The sequence below is a fragment of the Anopheles coluzzii genome, chromosome X (assembly GCF_943734685.1).
Source record: "Anopheles coluzzii chromosome X, AcolN3, whole genome shotgun sequence".
Classification (NCBI taxonomy): Eukaryota; Metazoa; Arthropoda; class Insecta; order Diptera; family Culicidae; genus Anopheles; species Anopheles coluzzii.
Genome location: NC_064669.1, coordinates 15,549,887 through 15,560,376, shown reverse-complemented (window position 1 = coordinate 15,560,376; position 10,490 = coordinate 15,549,887). Strand labels below are relative to the sequence as shown.

Here is a 10,490-nt window from a genome sequence, read left to right as displayed (position 1 = left end):
TAATTCGATCTGCCCCATGGTCGGCGGGTCGGCGCGGACCGAGCGTGTTTTCAAACTACTAAATTCGCCTGACCGGAAAGAGCTACAAAGCGCCGGTACGAGGAAGCGCAAAAAGCACACACTAGCGAAAGTAGCGGAAGGCCGGTCGACACCGGCCGTCGAGCGAACACACACACACACACACACACACACACACACACACACACACACACACACACACACACACACACACACACACACACACACGTTCCAAAGGTCGTTCCGGCGAGTCATCTGCAGAACATGTACGCCCCAGCTGGCACGGGGGTGAACCACACGGTTGTGGGAGAGTTTGCCCGCCAGCTAGGTGAATGAATCAACTCGCCCGGAGGTCGCATACGTACGTACGATGCAACAGGTTGTGCTGCTTTCGTTGCGCAGCGGAGCTCCAACAACGGCCCGGTTAGCATAAGCGACATTTTTCCAACTCCGCAAGTCTGACTGGCAAGGGTGCTGCAGTGTGCTGGCACTGTTTCAATCTCCTTTTTTGCTGCCAGCCAACGTCCCGGTCAGCTTCCAGCCCGTAGCGAGCTGGTCGTGTGACTTCGTGACCTTTCAAACGTGCGTGTGTGCTTTACGTAACAGGCACGGAGAGCCTTCTCTACGTAGACCCAAAAGGGAAGCAATTGATGTCCGCGGAGTCGTTGGCTTGTCCTGCAACGAATATCTGCATAAATCTTGGAAAATTTTCCCTCATAGCCTCGTCGCCATGGTCTTCCAACCTGCCAAGTGGTACGAAAAGTGTCTTTAGTTTAGCCTTTAGGAAGCTTTAGAATGTGTGATGTACCAACTGTGAAATGTAGGGATGTATGAGGTAGCTCTAGCTGAATCCTACAAAATCCAGCTTAGCACAATGATCCAAGTCTCCATAAGTTTCAATCTGACTCAGGGCATTAGAACATTAAGGCCCAAAAACGTTAGGGAATTTGAAACGGAATTGATACATCGAACGGCGTTTGACAGCTTTTACCTTGCCAGGAAAAATGATTTGGTGCAGATCAATTTAGATTCTGTCAAGAAGGAGAATTCCACCGTTAAGGTGTAAAACGGTGTTTTTTTTTTTGGAAAGAAACACATACAACAGATCTGAAGGGAGGCCTTTAGACATCCGGCCTGGATGTAGCAGCTCTCGAATAAAGTGCTCTATGCCATGCGCTCTAATTTTGTGCTAGTGGGGAAAGTGAGGCTGCGCAACCTCCTCCAATGAAGTCCTGCGAGTCCGGACGAGATCCGGCGGAAGACATTAGACCATTAGACATCTGATGAAGCGCTTTGGTTTTGTCATCTAGGAGGTATTACATAGAACGTTGTACGGAGACTGCCATCGCATATTTGCATCCTGCCGGAACTGACGCACGTTCGGTGAGTAAGTAATTCTGGCGTCAAAGCCCCTATGACACACACACACAATGCAATAGTACAATAGCAAAAAGTCACGAAAGTATTTTTCCACTCGCCCATGTCTAATAACAGTATTTACCGGTGTGCTCTGGGCCCGCAGAGCAGCTTCGGGCGGAACTATTTCCGAGGATCGCATGTCGGAGAATCCCCACGCCATTCATTATCGAATCCTGATTGATAAATTTAATAAAGTAAGAAAAAAAAAGAAGTCGCTCCGAATGTCCCACACCAAGCGATCCAAGAAATCCAGAATCAACGAGCGGGGTGGCTGAGGAGTGGTTTTTTGCCACTCAGTTTTGGCGGTAACTTCCCGCGCAGGCGTGAAAAGCAGGCGGGCTAGCAGGCGCGAATCGACGCGATCAAACAACCGCGGACCATGGTGATCCGGTACCGTTTACGAATGAGGTGCGGGATGGGGTTGTGGAAGACGCGTCCACCGCGCGGCCTAGGACGTCACGATGACGTCGGGCGGGCCGGTGACGCCACGGACGGACCCGCCGCACGGTGACGATCGACCCGAACGACGACGCATCGTCTATCGGCAAGCATGAGAAAGCGCGTCCGGTTTTGCGGAAGCGTCCGGTACAGAGCGAGACGGCACAGTCACGGACCGCGCCTAATGGGTGGGAGCGAGCGAAAGCCCTGTACTGGTGCGCGCACACTCACCCGGCCGCCGGACCGAGACGGAATCACTGTGCTGCTGCCCCGTACGGCCAGTGCCGGAGCGGACACGAGCGAGCGAGCGAGCGAGCGAGCCGGGGCGCGAATGGACGCTGCGGTGCGAGCGAGACTGTAGCGATATCCATGAGAGAGGCAGCAGCAGCAGCAGCAGCGAGCAAAAAAGGGACCCGGAGAACCCCCGAGGGAAGCGGTGGAACGGACACGGTCCATCAAGGGGCAGGTACCCCGGAGCTGTTCTGTTTTCAAAATATAAACTTTTCGAGTCAGTCGAATTCTGAACGCCGTCCGAGGACGATCGCAATCCCACGAAATCGGTGAGAGTGCGTCTGTGTCATACATCTATCGGTATCGATACCTAACGGAAAAGGGTTTTTTAGTGTTGTTGTTGGTGGTATCGATACTTAATTCTTTAACACCAAGTGTCGGACGGTTGCCTTCACGCAATTCCGGGTCGTGCAGCATTTTCGCACCCAGAGATACCGGACTCAGTGGTTTTGATCTGTGTGTTACTACGTCGGTTTCGCAACCGAAAGCCTCTCGGTTCCAAAAGGACTTCTGGCGACGGCCGGATCCGCTGCTTTAGGATCCTGTCCCTCAGTTTTTCTAAGGAGTTCGCAGATGTAGCCATAGACATCCGAACCACATCCGAATCGAAGTGCATCCCAGTGGTAGATCGTTGGTAGTGGAAGTGTGTTCCGTGTGGTCGTCCCTGATCGTCCCCCAGTGGTGCAGTGGCAAGCTCCCAAAAAAAACGGTGCATCTCGGTCCTTGTGATCCTCGGCGGATCCTCGCGTGGACCTAAGTGATTGCTGAGCGTTGTGCAGTGGAATTGTGTTAGGCGTGTTGTGACCCTAACGTTGTGTTTCCGAAGTGAGTGCCTGTGTCCCTTCGTGTTCGTGAGATTTTGTTTTTGTTTCTTCCGTGCCAACAAACACCAACCCAATCCACCAAAAAAACAAAACAAAAATCGCACAAGCGAGAGCCCTATCCTATCAGCCATTTCCGGATGCCAACACAAAACGAACGAAACAGCCCCACATCCCTCACAATGCAGCCGACGAGGGCAGCAACACTCAACCGCCGGCAAACCGGCAATGTCCGGCAGCACCAGCGACGGTGGCGGCATCCGTTGCTGCTCCCGCTGCTGGTCACCATGTGCTGGTCACTGTTCGGGCTGGCGTCGACTGCGCCGGCCAAGCGGGCCAGCTCGCCGTTCCCGTTCAACGTCACGCAAGCGCTGGCCCGGGCAAGCGAAACCTGGCAGAGGCCGTGCGGCTCGAACCTCCAGAGCACCAATGCCGAGGTCGATTCCAGCTTCAACCGGACCGCGAGCTATGTAAGTCCGTCCGGTCAGCCAACTGCCCGCCACACCGGTACTAATATACCCCTCTCCTTTCGGTTTGCGCAGATTAACATCCAGATCCAGGTGAACATGACGCTGCTCGATCTGGAAAATTGGCGGTATCGATCCGGCACCAACAGCAGCGCCACCACCTGGAACGACAGCCTTCGCAAGCGCCAGTTCAAATTTCTGCAACCCTTTGTGGTAAGTGGCAACCGCCTCGATTTGGCAGCCTTTCAGGGCTGCAGGATGATGTGCGTTCATCAATCGATATTTCGAAGCGCACACAAGGGGCGCAAGCTTTTTCGTGCGTTTTTTTTAACGAGCCTCGTGCCAGCGCCGGGAGAGTTCGCACCGGCGGCCGGGGGGAGATGATTCACGCCCGGATCATTACCCGCGCGGCGCGCTTGCGGTGTGCGAGCGGGCGAGCGCGCGCGCCCGCACGGGCATAAAGATGGGAAGCAAATTTCCCCAAAGTGCAAAACCACTGATCCACATGTCCTCTCCATCCCTCCACCCCCCCCCACACCCCCGGATTGCGGCGTGCATTCCCGTTTTTCTCCCTCGCTCCCTCGTGTCCAGCGCGGGTATAAAAGCGTGGGAACCGCGAAATCGGTGCCCCGTTGCTTGTCTGCCTCTGCGCGGGCCGTCCTTTCAACGCCTTCGGCGGCCAGTCCCTTGCGGAACACGACAGCCGAGATTTTGGAACCTTACTGCCCCCCCCCCCTCCCCCCTCACTCCCCCCCTCTCGTCCGTCCTTTGCCTCTCGGTCACGGTTGGCCATCGTCCAGCATCTCTTTAATGATCCGTGTGCATAAGGCGGCCGGGGGAAACACGGTGCAAGTATGGTGGGCTCTCCCCTCGCCTCCACTCATTTAGCGATCTGTCTATTATTATTGTTCTTTTTTTGTTTTGTTACGATGCGTTTCGTTTTATTGTTTTGTTTGTGCCGAAACCGTACACCGCCGCCGTCTCGGGCCTGTTGCTGTCGCTGCATCAGGGCGTGTGACGCTGTGATTGATTCATCTTCCGTCCCAATGTCACCCCCCCCCCCCCCCCCCAGACCGCCAAGCAAAGTGTGATGCACCCAAGCAAAGGAGAGGATGGGGGGACACATTGACGAAATACGAGCAGCTTACGCTGCAGTTACTAGCTAGTTGCTGTGCTTTCGCCTCGCTGCTGAAAACACACCCTTAGATGGTGCTAGCGGCTTCAATTGTCCCGCTCTGCTGCCAGCTTCCCATCCTGGCGGGTTGGCAAAAGTTTAGTGTTTGAAAATGGAACGATGAAACGGCACCCTTGGTGGTTCGTTCGTTGGGGCTGGAGTTGGGCCGCGCGCTGCAGTACAGTGTTTGGATTTTGGTTGCCCCGTCACATCCCGCCTCCTCGCCGACGGATGGGCATCATTTTCATCACGCCGAACTGCTGACGGGGGCACAAAATATGCGCGGGCTCCGTTCGCGACCAGCAGAACCAATAAAAACAAAATGAGAGGGCAACACACTGTTAGCTAACTTGTTGCCCATTTTGTATCGGAATTGTGGGAGCAAACATTATACCAGCAGCTTCTGGTATGCCTGTGGGTGAGCGTGTGTATGAGAGTGGCTCGATTCTAATCAGAATCCAAGATTAAACCAATAGCAGTTTTATTACCGAGAACAGAAACCGATAAGCTTCCGCTGCCGACACTTCTGTGCAGTGTGTGGGGAGTCTTACACCCTTTTTGCAATGTTAATCATCAGCAAGCACGTGTGTGTGTGTAACGCACACGATTTTTTAGCAGACAATCCGCTCCGGGCACTTAACCGAGATGAATCAGCGCCGAGGAATGTCTGAACGATTTAATAGTTTACATGGCCATTCCCCATTACTTCCTACCGCTCCACAACCACACACACATATTTATGGACACTCTTTTGTGTACACGTGTTTCGGCGCCATGTCCTACTCGTCATGGAAAAAGATTCGCATAAGCGTTGAGCGAAACAAAAAATAATAATAATATACACACAAAGAACATTAAAAAAAACACACACACACACACTATTTGTGGCGCCTGCAACAAAGAGAGAGCTTACCGGGCGAGCTAAGTAATCAGCGATTTGAAAAAAAAGAACAAAAAAATCGTTACTTTCCACCCCAAAAAAACGGTTCGATGATGGTTCGGGATTTTTCAGCACTGCAACCCGATAGCAGTAAAATAGGACCCACAGACAACACATTAGACTGCCACTCGCTTAGCGAAAAAAAAAAGAAAATTATGCTACCCCACGATAGTGTTCACCATAAATTCACATCTCAATGGCGGGACAGGAAGCGAGCGACGGATGCGGCGGGGGATTTATTGTGAATAAATCAACGCACGCGTACCCATACGTCTCACAGGATATGTGCTCGCGTCGGTCCAAAAAGTTTGATCTTTCCGCAAAAAGATGCACACACACACACGCGCGCGCGCGGACGTGCATCTTATGGAAGGACCAGGAGCCTTCCTCTCGGGCCAAGGGAAACGGGCGGGGATGGCGCGCGCGGCCCCAAATAAGCGGGTTGGTGCAGTGTTGTGCAAATTGCGACCGATTTGTTCCGTTTTCTGGTAGTTAAAAGGCCGGGGCCCGATTTTTGAACCGTTGTCCAATTTTGCTCGTGTGTCTGTGGCTTTTTTCTTCTCTCCTATCTTTCTCTCTCTCTCTCTCTCTCTATTTCTCCCTCTCTCCCTCTGTTAGTTGTTGCTGTTGTGTTGTTGTTCCGGGGGAGGAAATGGAGGAAACCGCCGCTTTAGCCTTGCCGCGCGGGCTCGTAAAACAAAAAAAGAAAATACCTTTTTTTAAATAAGGCAGCCGAAACAAGAAGCTAGCAAAAAAAAGGAACAGCATCCCGACGGTGCATACAAAAACGCAACCCCAACCAAACGATCTGCAGCACCCCCTCTCCTCCACCTCTCCGCCTCCTCCAACAACAACAGCAACAATAAAAAAGGGATCAATCAAAGGAGGTAAATTAATACTAATCCAAAATTTACGCAGATATAATCATAATACCCCGCGTGTGTGTGTGTGCACGCGTCTGTGTGTGATGATGATGCCGGGCTGACCGAAAGGCCAAAACGCAGCGCCGTTTAGCTTTGGAGCGCTTTGGTTTGATGAGTTATGATTTTAATTACAGATCCAGCGCCGGCCCAGAAATACCAGCAAAGCAGCATCGTCGCGCATAGCACGGCTTGCGCTGGGGCTAGTTGCAACTTTTTTGCCTTTTTTACTGCCCTAACGATTGGTGGACTCCCCCCCCATCCCCCCCCCCCCCCCCTTCTCTGTGTGTTTCTGTGTGCCAAAGTGGATGATTCTGAGGCACCTCCAAGGATTTTAGCAGTGCAGCGGGACCACATTTTGGCACACATTCTCGGATAATGCTTCCTGAACTTAACTGTTGATGGACTTTGTGTGTGTTTTGTATTTGTATGTGTGAAAATTGTTCTTTTCCACGCTCATACCTGCGATATGTGCATGTCTATAGTGGAATCGTTGGTGAAATTGGGGAACATAATTTCCCCCATGTCTATTCCGGCACACCACGTGGAGACGACGCGATCGTCTAAGATCTGGCAGGGGCTACTAGATCTGGTTTGGCGGGGAACAACAATGGTGATTCGTTTTGCGCCGAATATTGAATAAAGGTGCTTAGGATTTTTGAAGAATTTTTCATTCTATAAATAATGCATTTTTATTTATTTATCTTGTACTCCAAAATTAACGCTCTTCGTTACACGTGTACTAACGTCCTCACCAAACGTCTTTCCTTTCTCTTCCACTGAACAGAAGAATGAGTCAACCTGGGAGCGAAGGCTGTCCGTCTACTGGGCCTACCTGAAGCTGCTGCGCACGTTCCACGACAACTACTCCGAGAGCACCAACATCAACCGGGAGGAGGCGGTGGCGCTCGAGAGCGTCAACGGGGCAAACCTGCAGCTGCTCTGCTTCGTGCAGGAGCACCGGACGATGGCCAGCCAGCCAGCGATCGGTGGCAAGGCAGCAACGGCCAACCAGTCAGCGACCAGCAAGGGCAAGGCACCGGCCGGCCAGCCGGCGACGAGCAAGAGCAGGACAACGGCCATCCAGCCATTGCTGCCCGCCAGGAACAAGACGATCGATGCCGCGCACATGGAGCGCATGATCAAGTTCAACATTCAGGACGCGAGCGAAATTAAGATCCACATCTGGTACATCATGTGCCGGCTGGACTGCTTCCTCACCAACATGCGCCAGCACCTGGGGCAGCTCATCCAGAACGGGGGCAAGCGGGTGCACAAAGGCAAGCCGGTCAACATGAGCTGCCAGAAGTGCCCGTACTGCTCGCAGTTCAACAAACGGTGCAAACCGCTCAAGAAGAAACACCGACAGCAGCAGCAGCAGCAGCAGCAGCGTCAGCAGCATCCGCAGCCAAACAAGCACAACCGAGCGGGACACAACGGTCAGCAGAAGCAATCGAAGCACCAGCAGCAGCAGCAAACCAGCAGGCAGCCGAAAGGCCGCAAAGGAACCCGAACGCCGAACAATCACGCGCGAAACAAGCAGGTTTAACTGGGCAAAACCGCATCCTTCGCCCGTATGCAGCAGAAAATTGAAGCCTACATTCCACCCGGCAGTCTCTCTACAAGTCGGTCGGCTGCAAGTGCCTTCCGCGAACGCCATGACACGACTTGCCAACACGACGCACGTGGTCTTGCCTGACGTTGCGTCCTTAGGAAAATCGAAGGGATGAGCGAGTGTAAAGCGTTATCCCCGGACAGTTCCGCAACGAAAATACAGCGAACAACAGGATTTGAGCCGCGTACAATAATAGCTAGGTATAGTGTTTAGTGATACTAAAATGTGGTCCACTCTTTGCCAGCGCGTGTAAAGGTTAGCTAACATACGTTCGTCTGCAAACAAACAAAAAAAAACTCCCCCGGGTGCCTTTCAAACTTGGACTGTGCCTTGCGCGCCTGTGTTGCGAACGTTTTTGGAGCAGTGAGATGAGCAGCATGAGAGAAAGAGAAAGTGAGGATAGCATTAAGCGTGGACGCGCACTACTTGCCAGTAACATACGGATAGTTATTTATACACTATTTATTGACGTACAAACACAATCGGGAGGATTGGTTAGGGGCCGGCAGCGTGTGGCCCAAAGCGACGCTCTTTGTGGGGCTTTTAATTGATTGCATTTCAGCAGTTGGGAATCGACTAAGCGGAACGGGCTTCTCAGCAAATCTCTGAGTAAATCTCTGCGATCTATTCTTTCTCCCTGTAGTAAACACTTAACACTTTGACGATCTCGGAACGCGCAGCTAGAGTATACGCAGGTTTCACATAGCTACAGAGGCGTCAGCGCCCCCAAGCGAAACAAGTACTTAATATCCCAGTTAGTTAAGCAGTTAGGATAAACGAATCTGGCTCCCCGCCCTTTTGGGGGGCTTACTAGCGTTTAGTTGAGGAATATTGATGAATTTGTTTAACATGTTTCTAGTTTTCTGCACTCTTGTTTCAAGCGGGATAGAAGGGAAGTTGCAGTGTAGTGCCAGTGGACTGTGTTTTACATTCTTAACAATATAGGTTTTATGGGGAATTCAACATTCCAAGCAATGAGCTAACACTCTGCTCCTCCTGCAAGAGCAGCACAGAGTCTGTCATTAGTGCAAGGAAAAACAATCCCGACAAATCGGGCTCTGTCAAAATTTGCGTTTCGAATGCTCTGCCAACCCACGCGATGCACACGCTGGACGGATGGGGAAATTGTAAAGACAACTAGCAACTACTAGACAGTAACGCTGTGATAGAGAGGCCGACTATAAGACTCGCTTTAACGTACGGCTGTCGTGGACGCACACCACTACACGCGTTTGCATTCAAAGCGCATATGAACAAACACATACACACATATAGACTTGGAATGACCCAAAAGTGACAGCAACAAACGAAACGGATTAGCCTTGCGCACTGCTCTTCCCAGTGTGGATTAGACGGATTGTAAATTGAAACAGCAGAAAACCAAAATACGCACAGTATTATAACGCAGCTTCGGCGATTTTTTTTTTGTTAGCATAAGCGAAAGCGAGAGGCATGACCGTACAGCATCAGACACTTTTATGGAGTTGCTGTTGTTAGGAACATAGGGAATATAGGTGGTAAAACTGTGAGTTTTGGTCGTCTTGAGGCAGAGCTACATTTGGTAATTAGAAACATGCGCTAAGCAGGGCGGCACCGGATATGGGAGGCTTGTTGGTTTGAAACTAGCACAAAATTACACTCCGGCAGGCTCCTACCGGGAGATGTAAGGGGGTTGGAGAGATTGGGACAAGAGAGGGCGTGCAGCTTAACGTGACCCCCGTGCCTGTGTACTGGTGGTATAGTTTTTAGTATTTTATTTGCCAACGCACTATTTATTGTAATTAATTTCCTGTTTCAACTGTATCAATATTGTTCAGTAGTAAGTTATTTTATCGTTCCTATGTACAAAGATCACGTCTCATCCTTGCGTCATATTAGAGTATCTTTGCATCCCAGCGAAAGTGTGTGTGTGTGAGAGAGAGAGAGAGAGAGAGAAGTCGCTCAAAACAATGGCCGAAAAATTCGAATGAACGAGTGAATGGGAGAAAGAGTGGAAGTAAAAATCAGATAAATGACAAAAATCTAATGAAAACTGCACGTCTGTTCCATGAACTTGTATCACCACCGTCCGAAATCATTCGCCATCAATCAATCAATCAATCTTCTGTCGTCTGAAATGGTTGGTACCGAAATTTGTTCGGTAAGAAATGTTGCTGGTCCGCACACTACGGTAGTTCGCTGTGGGAAGGGTGAGTTTATGATATTTATTGTTGCATAACACATGATATTTTCCATAGCGCAGATTCCATTGGAGCTTCACCAGAGCTCAGTGACAGATTAACGTTTTGAGTGCCAGGCCTTTGTTGCGTTTATGTATCCCTAAGGGCCAAGCACGGTTTGTTTACATTTGTATATGGCTATCATATATCTGATAGCCATCGTCCTCA

General features: G+C 51.0%; 1 protein-coding gene across 1 annotated transcript; it reads left to right on the top strand.

The window, feature by feature from the left end:
* Nucleotides 1-1,766: 1,766 nt before the first annotated feature.
* On the top strand, nt 1,767-10,199 carry LOC120956512 (uncharacterized). Its single transcript, XM_040378017.2, has 3 exons — nt 1,767-3,457; nt 3,530-3,667; nt 7,276-10,199. Exons 1-3 carry the CDS (start codon nt 3,128-3,130, stop codon nt 8,035-8,037), a joined length of 1,230 nt encoding a protein of 409 aa, XP_040233951.1. The 5' UTR covers nt 1,767-3,127; the 3' UTR covers nt 8,038-10,199.
* The last annotated feature ends 291 nt before the right edge of the window (nt 10,200-10,490 follow it).

What these genes read in the sequence shown, in the direction of transcription:
- LOC120956512 (XM_040378017.2), top strand. Translation starts at nt 3,128, where the DNA reads ATGCCAACACAAAACGAACGAAACAGCCCCACATCCCTCACAATGCAG. An exon ending in TCAACCGGACCGCGAGCTAT is followed by an intron (nt 3,458 to 3,529) that starts GTAAGTCCGTCC and finishes CGGTTTGCGCAG; the next exon opens with ATTAACATCCAGATCCAGGT. An exon ending in AATTTCTGCAACCCTTTGTG is followed by an intron (nt 3,668 to 7,275) that starts GTAAGTGGCAAC and finishes TCCACTGAACAG; the next exon opens with AAGAATGAGTCAACCTGGGA.